General features: G+C 46.1%; 1 protein-coding gene across 2 annotated transcripts in view; it reads right to left on the reverse strand.

Annotated features, from left to right (window-relative positions):
* Positions 1–4,856: 4,856 nt before the first annotated feature.
* The window catches only part of loxhd1 (lipoxygenase homology domains 1), a 99,248-nt gene continuing 82,871 nt past the window's right edge, over positions 4,857–21,233 (reverse strand). For both annotated transcript variants that reach the window (XM_031894937.1, XM_018090855.2), the window contains 13 exons: positions 20,378–20,532; positions 18,565–18,774; positions 18,230–18,368; positions 17,833–18,041; positions 16,676–16,861; positions 15,973–16,100; positions 15,306–15,423; positions 14,251–14,428; positions 13,989–14,174; positions 10,248–10,418; positions 9,032–9,170; positions 7,842–8,003; positions 4,857–6,252 (listed from right to left, as the gene is read on the reverse strand). In XM_031894937.1, the coding sequence (XP_031750797.1) occupies positions 5,772–6,252; positions 7,842–8,003; positions 9,032–9,170; positions 10,248–10,418; positions 13,989–14,174; positions 14,251–14,428; positions 15,306–15,423; positions 15,973–16,100; positions 16,676–16,861; positions 17,833–18,041; positions 18,230–18,368; positions 18,565–18,774; positions 20,378–20,532 (2,462 nt within the window). In that variant the 3' untranslated portion in view covers positions 4,857–5,771. The remainder of the gene's footprint in view (positions 6,253–7,841; positions 8,004–9,031; positions 9,171–10,247; positions 10,419–13,988; positions 14,175–14,250; positions 14,429–15,305; positions 15,424–15,972; positions 16,101–16,675; positions 16,862–17,832; positions 18,042–18,229; positions 18,369–18,564; positions 18,775–20,377; positions 20,533–21,233) is intronic.

Here is a 21,233-nt window from a genome sequence, read left to right on the forward strand (position 1 = left end):
GGACCTGCCCGGCAATCCCCAAGACTAAGCCATTTCACAGAATTTACACCACTTTACAATGACTTTGATTACAGTCCCATGTATATATATAATATTTGTATAAAGGCCTAGGGTCGCACAAAGGGGTTGACTTGACCATACTTTGGTTGGTAAAGAACATGGAACCCATCTGAACAGTCTCCTCCCTTGCTGGGCGTGGCTATAGGCCCAGGGAGGCGGACCTATCTCAAATGGTTCATGTTCTGTGCCTGTTACATATATATCCTTAGCGTATAATTCAGGGGACATTTACCCTTAGTGGAGACAGTGCTTTGTGTATTTAGGTGTGTATATTTGCTTTTATACATGAATAAGGACTGCCATATTGCTTACCTCAGCTAGTACCCCATGAAGAGCAGCACTAGCTGTCCCTGACCACTACATGGTGCTGTTCCACTGACGCCTATGATAATAACTACCACATATAAGGCAAGTAGTATGGCAGCTCCGGCAATAGGTATAAAGGAAAGTCCCTGGCACATTATCCCAATAAAGGGGAGATTTACCTTCAAGTTAACTTTTACTATGTTATAGCAACTTTTCAATTGGTCTTCATTATTTATCTGTTATCATTTTTGAATTATTTGCCTTCTTCTTCCAACTCTTTGCAGTTTTTAAATGGGGGGGTCGCTGACCCCGGCAGCCAAAAGACTATCGCTCTGTGTCTGTGAGGCTCCAGTTTTATTTATTTTTACTTTTTGTAATTTCTTTACTGTTCAGTCCCTCTCCTATTCATATACAAGTCTCTCATCCAAACCGCTCCCTGGTTGCTAAGGTAACTTAGACCCTAGCAACCAAATAGCTGCTGAAATTCCAAACTGAACTGAAAATGAAATAACTAAATATAAAAGCTACAAATAATAAAAAATGAAGACCAATCGCAAAATATCACTCTCTACATCATTCTAAATGTTAATTCTAAGGTGATCTGTGCCGAAATGCCGAATAGTTTACAGACACTGGAAGGAAAAGGGAATTTGCTGGGGGGGGGGGGGGGGGGGGGTCCCATATTGTTTAATAGCGGGTGAAAATGAAAGGGTCAGTCTCGGTTTTGTAATCCTACTGCTGTTCTGTTGTGCTGTGCAACATTTTGCTACATATAGACTATTTTATAGACAAAAAGCTAGATTATTTATTATTATTATTATTATCAATATTAAAGCAATAGTGCATTGAACTGGGATGCGACATTAGAAATTGTGTAACTGCTTAGATTCACATTTCGTGGATTTTTTTTGTACTTTATTTATAACTAATAAATTGAATTGCATTGCTAACTGTCTCTATCCCTGAGTCTTATATGTGTCTGTCTCTGGCTGCTGCTCGTCTCTAGTAATCTCAGCCATAAAGCAGGGCAGGACTGCTGCTTACAATGGGGGGGGGGGGGGGGGGGGGATCAGATAGGATCTGTGCCACTGTGACAGAATGCTCTGTTATACAGATAGCTAGAATCTCAGCCATAAAGCAGGGCAGGACTGCTGCTTACAATGGGGGGATCAGATAGGATCTGTGCCACTGTGACAGAATGCTCTGTTATACAGATAGCTAGAATCTCAGCCATAAAGCAGGGCAGGACTGCTGCTTACAATGGGGGGATCAGATAGGATCTGTGTCACTGTGACAGAATGCTCTGTTATACAGATAGCTAGAATCTCAGCCATAAAGCAGGGCAGGACTGCTGCTTACAATGGGGGGATCAGATAGGATCGGTGCCACTGTGACAGAATGCTCTGTTATACAGATAGCTAGAATCTCAGCCATAAAGCAGGGCAGGACTGCTGCTTACAATGGGGGGATCAGATAGGATCTGTGCCACTGTGACAGAATGCTCTGTTATACAGATAGCTAGAATCTCAGCCATAAAGCAGGGCAGGACTGCTGCTTACAATGGGGGGGATCAGATAGGATCTGTGCCACTGTGACAGAATGCTCTGTTATACAGATAGCTAGAATCTCAGCCATAAAGCAGGGCAGGACTGCTGCTTACAATGGGGGGATCAGATCTGTGCCACTATGAGATACAGAATAATAACCCAATACACAGAGAGACCAGGCAGCTCCAGAGAATGACCCCCCATGCAGCGCTGCAGAACGTGCTGCTCATTTCGAGCTATTTGGGCAGATTCAGCAATGCAGGGCCCCGGGGGCCGCAGACCATTAGCCGTATCTCTCTGCAGCAGGGAACTTGCAGTGTCGACAGAAGCACAATTGGGCCAATTTGCCGGGGAAGATCGATACCGTTCAGGAGAAGAGGCGCTGGGGCTGGAGAGTCCGGAGAAGCCTAATTGGCTCAAACACACAATAACGGATCCCTTATCCCCGGCTCAGGGAGAGATTATTATCATTTATTCACAGGGTGTCGGGTATTTCCGCAATGCAGTAAAAAAGTCCTGAGAAAAGGAGCAAGATCCTTGCTGTGCAGCAGCGCTGCAATTGTACTGCCTGGGGGTGATTAGTCCTTAGGGAATGGGGCAATTAGCTCTGTGTGTGCTTTGCATGTATACAGGCAACTGGGAGCCCAGAGCATTCCTTCTCTCTCTATGTACTGTAGCTGCCACATTGCTTTATCATTCTGTCATCTATCTATCTATCTATCTATCCATCTATCATCTATCTATCTATCTACATACAGTTGTTTCTCTTTGTACAGTATGGGGGTACAGCTTATTGTGTGCCCAGAACATTCCTTCTCTGTATATTTGTATTTATACATATGGGTAGGGGGTGCCATAGTGTTTCCATTAGACAGTACAGTATGGGGGTACAGCTTATTGTGTGCCCAGAACATTCCTTCTCTGTATATTTGTATTTATACATATGGGTAGGGGGTGCCATAGTGTTTCCCTTAGACAGTACAGTATGGGGGTACATCTTATTGTGTGCCCAGAACATTCCTTCTCTGTATATTTGTATTTATACATATGGGTAGGGGGTGCCATAGTGTTTCCCTTAGACAGTACAGTATGGGGGTACATCTTATTGTGTGCCCAGAACATTCCTTCTCTGTATATTTGTATTTATACATATGGGTAGGAGGTGCCATAGTGTTTCCCTTAGACAGTACAGTATGGGGGTACAGCTTATTGTGTGCCCAGAACATTCCTTCTCTGTATATTTGTATTTATACATATGGGTAGGGGGTGCCATAGTGTTTCTCTTAGACAGTACAGTATGGGGGTACAGCTTATTGTGTGCCCAGAACATTCCTTCTCTGTATATTTGTATTTATACATATGGGTAGGAGGTGCCATAGTGTTTCCCTTAGACAGTACAGTATGGGGGTACAGCTTATTGTGTGCCCAGAACATTCCTTCTCTGTATATTTGTATTTATACATATGGGTAGGAGGTGCCATAGTGTTTCCCTTAGACAGTACAGTATGGGGGTACAGCTTATTGTGTGCCCAGAACATTCCTTCTCTGTATATTTGTATTTATACATATGGGTAGGAGGTGCCATAGTGTTTCCCTTAGACAGTACAGTATGGGGGTACAGCTTATTGTGTGCCCAGAACATTCCTTCTCTGTATATTTGTATTTATACATATGGGAAGGAGGTGCCATAGTGTTTCCCTTAGACAGTACAGTATGGGGGTACAGCTTATTGTGTGCCCAGAACATTCCTTCTCTGTATATTTGTATTTATACATATGGGTAGGAGGTGCCATATTGTTTCCCAAGAACCCAAGACCAAAGCCACTATGACTCCACCCCCACACATGGCCAATCACACATGCACATATGTACTCGCCAATGGGAAACAACACAATACATCCCAGTTGCCTTTTTATTCCTTGAGCGAGTTCCACAGAATTTTACATTTCTGGAATTTCCCAGAAACCGAGTTAATAAAAAAAGTGAATAAAACAGCGCGATGGCCCCTTGGTCTGTCTATAAAAGAGATGTGTGAAAATGTCTGCGGCCCTCCAGCTCTTGTACAGCCATCTACTCTGGCTTGAAAGGCATGATGGGAGCTAAACACATATAGAAAATGTAAACGTACTCAGGGCCCCTTTGCAAGGTACAAACATTTGCTAGTTTTAGTGGTTTCTGAGATACACGTATGGGCGGTTTTAGACCGCTAATCCCAGGCTTATGGCTCGGCGTCTCATTTAGGGGTGCTGGGTCAGTGATCCAAGCATAGTGGGTTAACCCTAGAATCACTGACACGGCCGCTCTATAAGAGAGACTGATATTAGTAGTCTAAAACGGCAAATATCGCAGAAACTGTATAAAATGTATTCAAGGCACCCTGAAGGCTGTTACAGTGAGTTTTGTTTGGGTTTCGATCCCTTTTAACAAAAACTGGAGGTAGGACGGAATTTAGGGGGGGGGAGGGTCCAACTAAGGCTGGAATATTGGAAGTTGAAGGGGTGCAGGTCGGATTATAAATAACGGGGGGCCCCTGCACAGGATATTTAGCCACCCCCACCATTAAGAACAGCCCTGGCTGAGAGCTCTTGGATACTGGATACCCGTATATAATCCTGATTTTCTATTAGGGATGCACCAAACCCACTTTTTTGGGTTCGACCGAACCCCCGAACCCACCCTGACGGATTCAGCCGAACCCCCGAACCCACCCTGACAGATTCAGCCGAACCCCCGAACCCACCCTGACGGATTCAGTCGAACCCACCCTGACGGATTCAGCCGAACCCCCAAACCCACCCTGACGGATTCTGCCGAACCCCCAAACCCACCCTGACGGATTCAGCCGAACCCCCAAACCCACCCTGACGGATTCAGCCGAACCCCCGAACCCACCCTGACGGATTCTGCCGAATCCCAAACCGAATCGGGAAGGGTTAAAAGCTGCTGAGTGCTAATTAGCATATGCTAATTTGTTATAATTAGGATTCAGTTCGGCCGAAACCGAATCCATAAAAAAAAAGGCCCGAACCCCAAACTGCATCCGGGATTCGGTGCACCCTAATTTCTATGAACCCCCCTTTGTACAAAAGCAGAATATAAAAGTATAAGAGCTGCGTAAATCCAGTGATACTGTATCAGGCACGTGAGGGGTTAACTGAAGCCCCCCGCTCTCAAAGAAGGCGGTCCTTAGTATTTGGGGTACAAATCCCTCCTTAGTATTTGGGGTACAAATCCCTCCATAGTATTTGGGGTACAGTTCCCTCCTTAGTATTTGGGGTAGAGTTCCCCCTTAGTATTTGGGGTAGAGTTCCCCCTTAGTATTTGTGGTTCAGTTCCCCCCTTAGTATTTGGGGTACAAATTCCTCCTTAGTATTTGGGGTAAATTTCCCCCCTTAGTATTTGGGGTACAGTTCCCCCCTTAGTATTTGGGGTGCAAACCCCCCCTTAGTATTTGGGGTACAGTTCCTCCCTTAGTATTTGAGTTACAGTTCCCCCCTTAGTATTTGGGGTACATTTCCCCCCTTAGTATTTGGGGTAGAGTTCCCCCCTTAGTATTTTGGGTATAGTTCCCTCCTTAGTATTTGGGGTGCAAACCCCCCCTTAGTATTTGGGGTAGAGTTCCCCCTTAGTATTTGGGGTGCAAACCCCCCCTTAGTATTTGGGGTGCAGTTCCCCCCTTAGTATTTTGGGTATAGTTCCCTCCTTAGTATTTGGGGTGCAAACCCCCCTTAGTATTTGGGGTGCAAACCCCCCCTTAGTATTTGGGGTGCAGTTCCCCCCTTAGTATTTTGGGTATAGTTCCCTCCTTAGTATTTGGGGTGCAAACCCCCCCTTAGTATTTGGGGTGCAGTTCCCCCCTTAGTATTTGGGGTAGAGTTCCCTCCAGGTCTCGCCGTCGCCCCGTTTCTTGTCCAGCCACTTGCCGCAGGGGAATATGGTGGTGACGCCGGTGGCGCTGTTGGTCACCTCCACCCGCTCGAGTAGCCAGCCGGGGCTCAGGCCGCTGTTATCGTGCTCCACCCGCACTTTCTTCATCTCCCCCAGGTCGAGGGTCTCTATGTAGAAGCGGTTGGTTTTCCCGCGCTCGAAGAGGTTGCGCATCTTCTGCTTCAGCGCGTGCTTCCCGGAGTCCCCGTTGGAGCCGTACATGACGAGGGTCACGTTGGCGTCCGTCCCCGCCCCCTTTTCGAACCCGGTGACCACGATGACTTCGTATTTGACGGGCACCAGACTGCGGGCGCGGCTGGCGAAGCTCTCGATGGCCTTGGCACACTCGAACACTCTGTAGTCGTCTCGCTTGCTGCGCAGCGGCACCTTGGCGTTGCAGTTAAACACATACCTGCAATACAGGGGGGCCACATATTGACATTTGGAGAAAGTGGGTTTGCTTGGCCTTTACATTGCTAAAGGCAGAATAGCTTACACTTTAAGCAGGGCTGGACTGTGGGGTGCAGGGCCCCCCGGGTCTCCCACCCCAGGGGCCCTGCAGGTGCCCCCGCCGGCCGCGTCCCCTAGCCCCACCCCCCGCAGGGGCCCCCCTAACCCCCACCCGATGCCCCCCTGAGCAGGCATTAATTTAACGCGTCAGGAGAGGAACGGTCGGGCAAGGGTTGGGTCTGGCCGCCCAGTCCGACTCTGACTTTAAGCACCATTCGTTTTATTGTGATCTCTCATTGGGCAGAGCCTTAAAGGGGTGGTTTACCTTAAGGTTAAGTTTTACTATGATATGGAATGGCCAATTCAAAGCATCTTTTCAATTGGTCTTTAATAAGGGTTGCCTCCTCTGCTGGGTTAGGGGGCGGGGCGGTGACGTCATTGGGCGGGGAAGAGGCAGGGAAGTGAAGTCAAGGGCGGGGCTATGATGTGGTGATCACCGACTGGCTGTCGTTTTCCTAATTTGGATCACTAGGCAGGAGGTTTTGACCCGGACAGCCCTTCCAAGACTCAGATGTATTTTTTTTTTATCATTTTTGAATTATTTGCCGCTTTCTTCTAACTCTTGGCAGTTTATAAATGGGGGTCACTGACCCCGGCAGCCAAAAAACTATTGCTCTGTGAGGCTCCAGTTTTATTGTTATTGTTACTTTTTATTATTTATCTTTCTATTCGTGCCCTCCCCTATTCATATACCAGCCTCTAATCCAAACCACTCCCTGGTTGCTAACAAAAAGTTAAATAACGAACAAACTACAAGTCATGAAAAAATGAGGACCAATTGCAAATTGTCTCAGAATATTACTCTGTACATCATACTAAACGTTGAGCAACCCCTTTAATGCAATGAGAGCAGCAGGAAAAAGCCTCTCCGATTACTTCTGGTTTCCCTGCAGCAAAGAGAATTTAAGGGGGTGGTTCATCATTAAGTTAACTATTAGTATGTTACAGAATGGCCAGTTCTTAGCAACTTTTCAATTGGTCTTCATTTTTTATTTTGTAGAGTATTTTCTAAATTATTTGCCTCCTTCTTCGGACTCTTTCCACCTTTTAAACCGGGGTCACTGAAGTTATTGTTACTTTTTATTACTTACCTTACTATTCAGGCCCTCTCTTATTCATATTCCAGTCTCATGCAAACCACGGCCTGGTTGCTAGGGTAATTTAGACCCTAGCAACCAGATAGGCGCTGAGTTTTTTTAAATTATTCAATAATTACAGTCTCTCATTCAAACCACGCCCTGGTTGCTAGGGTAATTAGACCCTAGCAACCAGATAGGTGCTAAGTTTTTTTAATTATTCATATTCCAGTCTCTCATTGAAACCACAGCCTGGTTGCTAGGGTAATTTAGACCCTAGCAACCAGACAGGTGCTGAAATTCCAAACTAGACTGTTGCACCAGAAGCTAAATAATTCAAAAACCATAAATAATAAACAAAGACCAACTGCAAATTGTCTCGGAATATCACTCTTTAACCTCTCGGGGCACTTACTTGTTTCCGAGTTCGGTCTCGGTCACGATGATCTCCTTGACGTGCCAGTATAAATCCGGCTTCGGAGAAAACTTCCTTCCGTCCTTAGGGCAATGGCCAACGCAGATGGCAGCGATGTCACCAAGGTTCTTGGAGGAAAACTTGAATGTATCGGTTGCATCCCTGAGAAGAAGAAGATTGATAGGTCATTAATACTGGCACTGTCACTTTAAATGTGGAATCTCTAGTTACAGCCCAGACCTGCAGGATACGAACCAGCGAATCAGTCATATGCATGGAAATACAGGTGTGTAGGCAGAATGTAACTAATATAGTGAATAATGTACCCCCTATTGTAAAATATAAGGATATTATAAGTCACCTCCATGACCATATATATCTCAATCTCCTAATGTAGAAAACCTTTAATAAACCCAATAGGGCTGTTGTGCCCCAATAAGGGGTAATTATATCTTAGTTGGGATCAAGTACAGGTACTGTTTTATTATTACAGAGAAAAGGGAATCATTTAACCATTAAATAAACCCAGTAGGGCTGTTCTGCCCCAATAAGGGGTAATTATATCTTAGTTGGGATCAAGTACAGGTACTGTTTTATTATTACAGAGAAAAGGGAATCATTTAACCATGAAATAAACCCAATAGGGCTGTTCTGCCCCCAATAAGGGGCAATTATATCTTAGTTGGGATCAAGTACAGGTACTGTTTTATTATTACAGAGAAAAGGGAATCATTTAACCATGAAATAAACCCAATAGGGCTGTTCTGCCCCAATAAGGGGTAATAATATCTTAGTTGGGATCAAGTACAGGTACTGTTTTATTATTACAGAGAAAAGGGAATCATTTAACCATTAAATAAACCCAATAGGGCTGTTCTGCCCCCAATAAGGGGTAATTATATCTTAGTTGGGATCAAGTACAGGTACTGTTTTATTATTACAGAGAAAAGGGAATCATTTAACCATTAAATAAACCCAATAGGGCTGTTCTGCCCCCAATAAGGGGTAATTATATCTTAGTTGGGATCAAGTACAGGTACTGTTTTATTATTACAGAGAAAAGGGAATCATTTTTTAAAAATTAGAATGAGCTGCTTGTAATGGAGTCTATGGGGGATGGCTTTCCCGTAATTCGGAACACATGCACTTTGGATCAGCACGGGCCGGCCAGACGGGTTCCCAGTACTTACCGAGCAAACCTCCGCTTTTTGGAAGTGTTCTCCATTAGAAATTCTTTTGACCTCCCTTTTTTGCCCTCCAAGACGATCCAGACGTTGTCCTTGGTCTCTGCATCATCCCTGTCGCTTGTCACCGTCACAATCTCATAAGCTGCAGTCAGGAAAGGAACATTTGGGCATTTAAGGTGGGTCGGTGGCACGTTCGGAATTAATAGGGAGCGGTTCAGGGAATATGAGGTTCCCTTTCTTTCTGAAGGCAGCCCTGCTAAAGGGGTGGATCACGTGTCAGCTAACTTTTACTATGTTATAGAATGTCCAATTCCTAGCAACTTTTCAATTGGTCTTTATTATTTAATTTCTATAATTTTATAATTATTTGCCTTTCTCTTCTACCTCTATCCAACTTCTACCTCACCTCACCTCGCCTCGGTTGTCCTGGTCAATACACTGCATTAAATAATGGCCAGGAATTGGTTGAAGGTTGGAGTAGGCATTGGGCACTAGGCTACATCTCAATGGAAAGTAACCAAGGGCTATGACATACGTACATTTTGGCCAGTGCCCATCAGTCACCACCATCTTCTATCATAGAGGGTCTCAGACGGAGAAGTCGTGAATGATGGGAAAAGCCTTGGTTGTCCTGGTCAATACACTGCATGAGGTATTGGCCAGGAATTGGTTGGAGGTTGGCATATGAATTGGGCACTATGCTACAGTCTCAATGGAAAGTAACCAAGGGCTATGGCATACGTACATTTTGGCCAGTGCCCATCAGTCACCACCATGTTCTATCATAGAGGGTCTCAGAAGGAGAAGTGGTGAATGATGGGGAAATGCCTCGGTTGTCCTGGTTAATACACCGCATACCCATGAGATATTGGCCAGGAATTGGTTGGAGGTTGGAGTAGGCATTGGGCACTAGGCTACATCTCAATGGAAAGTAACCAAGGGCTATGGCATACGTACATTATGGCCAGTGCCCATCAGTCACCACCATCTTCTATCACAGAGGGTCTCAGAAGGAGAAGTGATGAATGATGGGAAAACGCCTCGGTTGTCCTGGTTAATACACCGCATACCCAAGAGATATTGGCCAGGAATTGGTTGGAGGTTGGAGTAGGCATTGGGCACTATGCAACAGTCTCAATGGACAGTAACCAAGGGCTGTGATTGGAAGGGAAATATTTGTATAAACTGCAGCCAGAGAGGGAGAGAGAGTTGCACGTACAGGTTTTCTCTTTCAGATCCAGGATATCGTTGTTGGCACAGGCGAGTTCCCTGATGATCTGATGGTCATCGGCGTTCTTGGCCAGCCATCGGTCGCACTGGAAGCGGAAACTCTTGCTCATGGTCTCGTCCTTTATGTCGATAAATTCCAGGTGCCAGCCGGGGCCAATACCTTGCAGAGACAAATACCCACAGTGAGTAACCAGCGGTACTAGTCCTATGAGCCTTACCGGGGGCACTTGGCACTGCCGCGTACAAACCTGAACCAACAGAGGGGAAATACTTCTTCCCCAGTTCCATTGCCCCCCACTTTGTATAATGAACAACAAAGTCATCAAGGCCTGACAGATACATTGGGTCCCACTGGGTGAAGTGGAAAGAATTCCAAGTGGGCACCCTAAGTATAATCTTAGCCTTGGCACCTATGTACTTTGTGTCTTCAAAACTATACAGTTAGTTATCCAGATTCTCAGGTAATTATTTCATCTTTAAAGGGGAACTCCGACTTCCGAACCAAAATTTGTTAAAGAGCCCACACAACACAGTAACCCCTAATATCCCTATCCCTGTTATCTGTTCCTTCAAAAAGTAGGAATAAATACCATTTTTATATGCTGAAATCCAGCTGCAAAACTGTTCTTCTCTTTCGGCATCATTGGAAATCCCAGCAGGGGAGGAGGGACTAAAACACTGATGTTACAAACTGTAACAACTTCTCCACAGCTTACAGACTGCATGCAGGAACTACATAACCCACAATGCATTGCACTGGGATGTTCCTTTCCTTATTGACATCACGTGTGCAGCAGGGAATTGTGGGATTGGGAGGAGGCAGGCTGAGGACAGGCGACTACTGTTACATTTTATTTGAGTCACAAAGCAGCCAGATCAGCAGGGGAACAAATGTAATTGGCTTGGCCAATTAAATATCTACATCCCAGCCCCCCCCCCCCATACGAGGGCCTTCAGTTCCTAACCCGGCGGAGCGTAATTGGGCCAGATGGACCCTTGTTAGAGGGAGCGCAGCTGTAGCACTTCATTAGCAGCATTAAGAGGACCCTGACCGGCGAGGCCCAATCCAGCTGATGCTTCTGGGAATTTTAATGAAAGCAGAAACCAATGATCCCGGAGATACAGGGAGGAGAGTTTCCCGGGCAGTGTGCCCCCGGCCAGCTGGGCAATAAGCCCTCTGCTAACAAGCTGGGCTGATTTCATTATACGGCTTTAAATGATCCAAATGACTCCTCCATCAGCTGTGCCTCCTGAGCAGGGAGCCCCCCCGCGCCCACTAACGGCCCATTCACTGCCAGTTACACTGCTCAGGCCACATTACAGCCTTGAGACCTGGAAGGAAGAACAAACAGTAATATAAAGGGGAAATAAACCCTGTGTCCTTAACTAAAGGACATAGTATTTTCTATTTTATTTCTAAATGACACTGTTACACAGCAAATAATTCCCTCTGCCATTTAACCTTTTATTCTTGAACCAACAAATGTATTTGTAGCTGTAATATTGGTGTGTAGGCGCCATCTCAGTGCATTGTGCCTGAGTCTGAGCTTTCAGCCAGCGCTACACATTAGAACTGCTTTCAGCTAACCTATTGTTTCTCCTACTCCCATGTAACTGGAGGAGTCCCAAGCCGGACTTGGATTTCTTACTATTGAGTGCTATTCTGATACCTACTGGGAGCTGCTATCTTGCTCCCTTCCCATTGTTCTGCTGATCGGCTGCTGGGGGTGAGGGGGGGGGGGGATATCACTCCAACTTGCAGCGCAGCAGTAAAGTGAGACTGAAGTTTTTCAGAGCACAGGTCACATGGCTGTGGCACCCTGGGAAATGAAGAATATGGCTAGCCCCATGGGAAAAACAGATTCTGCTAGAGAAGTTTTATTAACTGATGGGTTTTGAAATAAACACGTTTTCCCCTGACAGTATTGCTTTAAACATCTACACACAGAGATTCTTTATTGGGTTCTAAGCAGATGAGAACCTTTGAGAACAAATGTATTTTCCATGCGTTCCAGTGAATGGAGGAATAATAAGCGCCTTGGCACACAGCGCAATCTGATTAAATACAGGGAATTACTTGCATGGAAAGATCTCTCCCGGGGAAGGCGGAGGAGTAACTGAAGCAAATTGGGCATCTGTCATGTCTTGCTGGTAAAATAAAGGGTAGGTAAAGCTAAAATAAGCAGCAAATATACTCTGCAACATGGCAGGACAAGGCACCCTATTGCCAGTACCGCCGGTTAAAGGGGAAGTAGCAGCTGGGACTCCCTGACTCCGCTTTATCTAGAACATTCTGCTACTGGGAAGCACAAACCTGGACTTATTGTTTGAATATTTCTGCTTCTAAAATATTACACACAGGTGACAAGACTGCCCCTATCTGATGTACTGACCCCCTATGCCATCCATGCCAATGCTCTAGGGAGGCTTGAATTTCCCCAGGATCTGTATCTATTCATATAATCTGGGTCTCTGAGTGCCTGTAACAACCTGTATTATTCTGTAAGATATACAAAGGCTTGGCTTCCCCTGGTTGCCCATGGCTATCCAAGTAGCCCCCATAGCACCTCCAAAGCTGAAAACATTTCATTGTGGTGTGCAGAGATATTAAAGGGACAGTAACACTATAAAATGTTTTAAAGTAATTCAAATACAATGTATTGTTCCCCTACACTGGTAAAGCGAGTGTGTTTCCTTCACAAATGCTACTATAGTTTATATATGTGTATATATAAGCTGCTGTGTAGCCATGGGGGCAGCCGTTCAAGCTAGCAAGTTTAATGGAATAACTCCTCTGAGCTGGGCCCCCCTGCAAAAAAAAAATTGAAGGGGCCCGGCAGGGTCGGACTGGGCTGCCGGGACACCGGGAAAAAAACAGATGGGGTCCGGCGGCCCAGACCCGACCCCAGCCAACGATGTTCCTCCCCTGACACGCGCACGGGAGGGTGGGTTAGGGAGGCACAGTGGGGGCCCCTGCGGGTGACGTGGCTGGCGAGGGCACCTGCAGGGCCCCTGGGGGACAGCCCCGGTGGGCCCTGCGCCCCCCCCCAGTCCGACCCTGGGGCCTGGGACAGAATAGCAATCCCTACCAGCCCCTGGCCCCCGTCCCTCCGTTCGCTTACTGTCGTCCCCCAGCCTGATCACCTATAGCTCCCTGCCCGCTTTCCTAAGAGTGGGGGGGTGTTAAATGCGAGCAGGCTGGGGGAGAGTGGGTGGAAGGAAAGGGGCCATGCAACAACAGAGGATGCAGACCCTACGGTCCAGGCCCCCCGAAACCGCAGGGTCTCCTCCCTCTATTGTTACCCCACTGTATCTGTTATCTGCTAAGTAATCTGTGCCTTTTTCTCCCCCTTTCCCTGTTGCTAAACAACAGCTTTGTTTATATAAACTATAGAGGCAAACACCCCAATTGCACCAGTGCAGGGTAACAGTGTAATTACTTTTATACACTTTCATTTTTTGGTGTTACTGTTTCTTTAACAAATCTACAGGTTGGAGAGTAACCCCCAATGCTGATGCCTTCAGATGTTTATATATTATACTGTTTTACTGTATCTACATTAAATCTAATGCCGTAGGGCGAGTTGTCTCATACTGCCTTGGTGGACTGGTGCCATAACTTGTGCATCTTAGAGGGAACACTCACACTGTACAGAAACCTAGAAGAACAAACCAATGTGAGGATGAGTAGGAAACACCAAGTTGGGTTCCTAGTGACGGGTGCTCCTACCTGAGTTATCGTGCCAGACCCGGACTTTGCACAGGTCTCCGAGGCTCAACATGTCAGGGAATCTGAAGACATCACTCTGATTCCTTTCGAACTTGTTGGAATTGTTGGACTGCTTCAGCGCCAGAGTGCCGGTGTCTCCGTTCTCTCCAAAGATGATCAGGAACACGTTGGCGTCGGTACCGGCTCCTGCATACGGACACACCAATCAGTGGACGGTAAAACCGAGTTCAGAAGAACTCAATGTGGGTTTTGTATCACAAACCTGACACGTCGCTGGTTTTGACTTGTATAATGTATGTTGTAGTTTCCACCATTTCTTCGCCGTCTACTGTGGCCGCCATTTCACAGGAGAGCGACTTCCTCTCCCCCTTGGTCTTGGACATCCAGTCCCCATACATGAACACTGTCTCCTCTTCGGTGGTCAAGTTCTTCAAGGAGATCTGGCAAAATTAAGATGGACATAATCAGTCTGTGATGCCTTACTGAGTCAATTACATTGACATGCCCAGGTTCATAAAACGGCCATTTATTTATCAAGACTTGGTAACGTTCTTGTGTTAGTCAATTGTTTGTGACCTTTGGCTTGGGGGGGGCAAATATTAACAGACAACAGGGATGTTGCCTGTCATTCCTTCTCTTCAGCCTATGCCCTATGGCAGGAATCCCCAACCTTTTTTAGTCGAGAGCTACATCAGTGTTGGTGAGCCACACAAGCATGAAAAAAGTCCTTTGGGGATGCCAAATATGGACTGTGATTGGCTATTTGGTAGCCCCATGTGGACTGCTGGCCTGAAGGAGGCTCTGTTTGGAGTATAACTGGGTTTTTGTGTTTCCAAAACTTGTCTCCAAGCCAGAAATTTAAAAATGGCACCTACTTTGGGGCCACTGGGAGCTTCTGGCTTGGAGACAAGTTTTGGAAGCACAAAGCCCCAGTTTTACTCCAAGAAGAGCCCCCTGCAGGCCAGCAGTCCACTTGGGGCTACCAAATAGCCAATCACAGCCCTTATTTGGCAACCCTTTTCATGCTTATGAGTGCGGCTCAGAAGTGATAAAGGTTGGGGAACCCTGGTGCATACGCCCCTCTCTTCTATCTATCCTATACAAATGAATCCCTTTGGGCCTGATTAGACACTTCTGGACAATTAGGCTCTTTAATGAGTGAACTGTCACTTCTAAAAACTGACCCAGATGACTCCATTACTCCTTATTCACTCCCATTATCATTAGACCTTACTGGAAACCTCTCCTGCCCAGAGGACCATTTAAACACCCCTTGAGCCCATTTATATACAAATCTTTTACTAAAAGGAGACTTACCTGTTCGAAATACCACTCAGGGCGGCTGCCCTTCCCATCGATACGCAATCTCATCTTCTTCAGTGGGGCAATGTCAGCGATCTCCATGACAAAAGTGTCACGCTGGCCTCTCTCAAACCTGGAAATGGGCAGAGGTCTCAGAAAAACCAATAAGACTTGGGGGAATGTACCAAAGTTGCAAAAAGGCCCTGAAAAATACCTTCTCCATTAGGCCTGTGCTCTGAATCCAACTTACTATCCAGTAACTAGACCAACTCTTGGGCAAGACAGCACCATACTGACTGACATACTGACTAAAGGCCCCCACACACGGGCCGATTCTAGCTGCCAATATTGGTCCCTTAGACAGATTCGGCAGCTAATCGGGCCGTGTATGGGCACTACTAACGGGCCTGCCCGACCGATATCTGGCCTGAAATCAGGCAGATCTCGATCGGGCAGGTTAGAAAATCTAGTCGGATCGGGGACCGCATCAGCTCGTTGATGCGGTCCCCAAACCGACTTTGCCTATACCCGTCGTTATAATTCGATCGCTTGGCCCGTAGGTGGGGGATATCGGGAGAAGATCCGCTCGCTTGGTGACATCGCCAAGCGAGCAGATCTGAAGGTGTATGGGCACCTTTACTTGTGACTTATTACAATTTTCATCATAGAATGTGGCATTTACCTGTCATCCCCTTTTGGCAGCTGCATTTCCTCTGAGCTCCCACTTGCTCCAAAGCAGGTAATATAAATATTGGCATCAGTACCCCCATTTGGTACATCTCCTGTGACAACTGTAACCTCATAGAGAATCTAAAAAAAGAAAGGAAGCATTTTCCAGAACAATATAAAAAGTCTAACCATAGAGGAATATCATGAAGATCCAAATGGCTCATTATCTTGTCTTTAAAATGATGTAGAAAATGCTATTCTGAGACAATTTGCAATTGGTCTTCATTTTTGGTTATTTGTCGTCTTTGAACTATTTAGAGGTGTTCAGTTGCTCACGAGTCTGGAATTTTGGCAGCAATCTGGTTGCTAGGGTCCAAGTTTAACCTAGCGACCATGCAATGATTTGAAAAAGAGACACAAATGTGAATAGAGAATGGCCTAAATAGACAAAAAAGTCATAAAAAGTAACAATAATAATAAAACTGTAGCCTCACAGAGCAATAGTTATTGGCTGCCGGGGTCAGTGACCCCAATTTGGAAGCTGGAAAGAAGGCAAATAATGTAAAAACTATTAAAAAAAAGACCAATTGAAAAGTGGTTCTATTCTATAACATATTAAATGTTACCCTAAAGGTGAACCACCCCTTGAGGTATATTATGTCAGTGTGAAATCAAGAACGTGCAAGCAAATGTAGAAACAAGAGACAGAGCATTACCTTATGGCCAATAGTGATGGCAGTTGCATCCAGCATATTGAAGACCCGGGCAGTTAGACCGTCTCCTCTATCTTTGGCAAACCAGCATTTACAGACAAAGGTATACATGACTCCTTTGTTAGGCACTGTTAGTTGGATCTCATCCACCAGCCAGCAGCTTTCTGGGGTAACCCCATCATGGCCCAACTGGGGAAAAGAATAGCATAACAATGTAAGCACTTGTGGGCAGCAGGGTGTTTAGTGCCGGAGATTGGCCATACTAAAAACTACTTCATGGTGGCAGCCTATCAAAAGGAACCTAGTCCGGATGTCAACTGAAATGTCTTGACTTTCCATTTAACAAAACCCCTCTCACCCTTCCACCATGCTTATGGTCAGCTTTATATGAGCTGCTCCAATAGGACCAATACCTAAGTGCATGAAAATGTTCCACCATGGTCATGGTCATTTTATATGAGCTGCTCCAATTGGACCAATACCTAAGTGCATGAAAGTGTTCCACCATGGACATGGTCAGCTTTATATGAGCTGCTCCAATAAGACCAATACCTAAGTGCATGAAAATGTTCCACCATGGACATGGTCAGCTTTATATGAGCTGCTCCAATAAGACCAATACCTAAGTGCATGAAAGTGTTCCACCATGGACATGGTCAGCTTTATATGAGCTGCTCCAATAAGACCAAAACCCAAGTGAATGAAAATGTTCCACCATGGACATGGTCAGCTTTATATGAGCTGCTCCAATAAGACCAAAACCCAAGTGCATGAAAGTGTTCCACCATGGACATGGTCAGCTTTATATGAGCTGCTCCAATAAGACCAAAACCCAAGTGCATGAAAGTGTTCCACCATGGACATGGTCAGCTTTATATGAGCTGCTCCAATAAGACCAAAACCCAAGTGCATGAAAGTGTTCCACCATGGACATGGTCAGCTTTATATGAGCTGCTCCAATAAGACCAATACCTAAGTGCATGAAAGTGTTCCACCATGGACATGGTCAGCTTTATATGAGCTGCTCCAATAGGACCAATACCTAAGTGCATGAAAGTGTTCCACCATGGACATGGTCAGCTTTATATGAGCTGAGGAGTAAAACCCAAATATGCCAGTCCTTTTGCAGTATGTAATGCTACGGTCTCTCCAAATCTCACCTCCATCTTTTTAATCTCTCCGACATCCAATCCCACCACAGAGAACTTCTCCACAGACCCTGGCGCAAAGCCCTTCTTATCTTTGGGCAGGTCCAGCCAAAGTCGCTCTGTCCTTATCTTCTGAGGTCCCATTATGATGACATAAGCGCGACTTTCTGTCCCACCAACTCGGTCAAGGCCGGTGGTGATAGTGATGTGATACGGGATTACTGGAACAGACATGGAACATACAAATCATGCACTATGATTGGATTTAATCATTTCTTAAATATAAATATAGTTGCCTATATATTAAGGAACATCTGCTTGGCTCATTTTGCCCTTTGCAGTGGTGTTAATGGTTCATACACAGCTAGAATCATCCTTCCACTCTAAAGTAGAAAGTAGAAGTTCTTACATGTTCCATCTTGCTGGGAGCCATCTAGGCTGTTCCTGCTCTTTACATTGGCATTGTTATCCTGACTTCTCAGGCTGAGGGATGATCCCCAGAAACTTTTGGATGAGCTGCCCAAGCTGAGTCGCTCCCCGTCATACTCCTAATAGAGAAGCAATGCTGAAGGTTAACGAAAACAAAGTCTGGTCATAACAGATGAGACCTTAAGAGATTGGACCTTATGAGTAGTTAAGGCAATGCTGAGATGAAATGACTGCTCCAATGAGTGGTTATAGTTAGGAGACGACACACAGAGTGCCCCGGGTCCGAACCAAAGTCCAAGTAACCTGCTTTCCTACCTTCTCATACAATATTCGTTCAATCTTCTTGTCTTCCTTCTTGGTGGAGAGCCATCGCTCACAGATGAACAGATACGTCTCCTCCGTGACTTCATTAAGGATCTCTACCCTCTCCAGGTACCAGTCAGGGTTCAACATAGAGTTATCGTGCCGGATCCTAATCTTATAGATGGTGCCGAGATCCACCGCTTCTATATTGAATTTATCCACCTAAGGACACATGAAATAGAACAAGGGATCTTATGATGTTATTTACCTGAGCACTATGGACATGCAGCAAAAGGTCTGCATGTCCATATTGTACACGTATGGGGTCCGTTATCACAAAACCCGTATGGAGATCCAAATTATGGAAAGATCCCTTTTTTTAAGCACAATCCTTCTATATTTAGGAATATAATGCACTGGTATATTCTTATTTTTCACGTTATGTCTCCTTTAAGAGCTGCCCAGGGGCTGGCGTATATGTAGAACCCAACAGCAGAGGAAGGAGAAAGGCGAGGGAGCAATTAGCAGGTATAGCCGTGATGGGCAGGCAGGGAGCAGGAGCGCTGAGGCATATACATTAGGGATAATGGACAGGCTGGAGCAGGCAGTCAGGCATTGACATTACCAGGGAAACAATATGTCAATATGGAAATAGGGGTACTGAGGCACTGATACACACTGTAAGCAAGAACTAAACACAGAAGGATGTGTATTTCAATAGGCTTTATAGAAAGTCTTATTTGCAGTTCATGTATGAGTTGGAGCTGCCATGTTGATTGCCTTGGCTATATGAAGTCTAACAGCAACGGTAGCATTTATGGCTGCTAAGAATGTGGAAATGTTCCAGGTGAAGGCAAGGCTGTGAGCAGGGTCAGACTGGGTTGTCAGGGTACCGGGGAAAAACCCCAGCAGGCCCCAACCTGATCCCCGCAGGGTGCTCCTCTCCAGTCACCCTCCCCGACGTGCTTAAGGTAAGTTTCACTTATGCTCGATCGAGGGAAGGGTGTCGGACGGATGGCGGGGACCCTTGTGGCAGCGGTTTGAAGGCCACTGCGGGGGCACATTGGGGGGTGCAGGGGCCCCTGAAGCAGTAGCCCCTGTGGGCCCTGCACCCCCAGTCTGACTGTGAGATTTATTTTTAGTAGCCATATTAATATACCCCATTAGTAGATATTAGCCTGTTATATTGCTACTGAAAAATAAATCTCATAGTATAGCCCTTGTATACTCTATATCAGTGATCCCCAAACAGTGGCTCAGGGGCAACATGTTGCTCCCCAACCCCTTGGATGTTGCTCCCAGGGGCCTCAGAGTAGGTTGCCATTTTTAAATTCCTGACTTGGAGGCAAGTTTTGGTGGCGTAAAACCCAGTGTAAAGCCAAACAGAGCCTTCTATAAGCTCCCTGTCCACATAGGGGCGACCAAATAGCCAATTATAGCTCTTATATGCACCCCCAGGAACTTTATCCATGCTTGTGTTGCTCCCCAACACACTTCCCATTTGAATGTGGCTCACAGGTATAAAAGGTTGGGGATCCCTGCTCTATATAGTGTATTGCACCCCCCCTGCAGTCACCATAAGGGTTCTTCTATTTAACCCCTTTATATTATTAGTATTTGAATTTGCTTCATATTCGGCCGTATCTTTTACGAAGGATTTGGGGTTCGCCCAAACCCAAAAATAGTGGATTGGGTGCATCTCTAATGATTATTTTTACAAAATCCTTGGTAAAATCTGCCCAATAATTACTCTGGGGGTTCAGTATATCCAACTCACTGCCCCCCCCCAAGCAAATTATGAGGCTGAGAAATGAAAATCCCTTACCTGTCCCCTCTCAAACTTGTTGGAGTTGGTCTCGGACTTGCTGAGTTTTCTCTCTCCCGTGTCTCCCAAATCTCCGTAAATGGTGATGAAGACGTTGGCGTCGGTACCCGAACCATAGATGTCGCCGGTGAACACAGATATGCTGTACGTGTGGGCTGAAAGAAAAATGGCCTTCTTCAGGGTCGGACTGGGGGGTGCAGGTGCCCCTGTTGGCATCGTCCCCTAACCCCCCCACAGGTGCCCCCGCCGGCCGCATCCCCTAACCCCCCCACAGGGGCCCCCCTAACCCCCCGCAGGGTCTCCCGACGACGTCCCCCCCTAAGCGCGCGTGGGGAGCGCCGACAAGGGTCGGGTCTGGGCCGCCGGGGCCCACTGGGATTTTTCCTGGTGTCCCGGGGCCCAGTCCAAACCCTGGCCTCCTTAAAGGGGTGCTCAGTGCTCATAAACAGAACTTAGGCAAGTAAAAGCTAAGCAGTGATTGGTTGAATGATCAGAAATGTAAAAATGAGGGGTCTGTGCGTTGACCCCGCTGTTGAGTTAGGGCAGAAAGGGCAGTTTGTCTTGGCCCCCGGCTGAGGAAAGGAGAATTCTAGGAAAAATGATAAATTACCCATTTTAGTGCTAAACTTAGCTTCGCGCACACTGAGCACGTGCAGTGCCACCGACACAGGAAAGACGGCCTAACCAAAATCCAAAATGGGGAGCTGCTGGGAACAACCTTGGATCATTTCTGTTATAGGGCTGCTGAACCCCTGGGCTGGTACAGTAAGTTCAGTATAGAGAATACAACATTTCTAGCCTGATTCTTTATAAGGCTTTAGTTCCCCTTTAATAACTATAAATATCAATGGATTCT

This window comes from Xenopus tropicalis, chromosome 1, assembly GCF_000004195.4.
Source record: "Xenopus tropicalis strain Nigerian chromosome 1, UCB_Xtro_10.0, whole genome shotgun sequence".
Classification (NCBI taxonomy): domain Eukaryota; kingdom Metazoa; phylum Chordata; class Amphibia; order Anura; family Pipidae; genus Xenopus; species Xenopus tropicalis.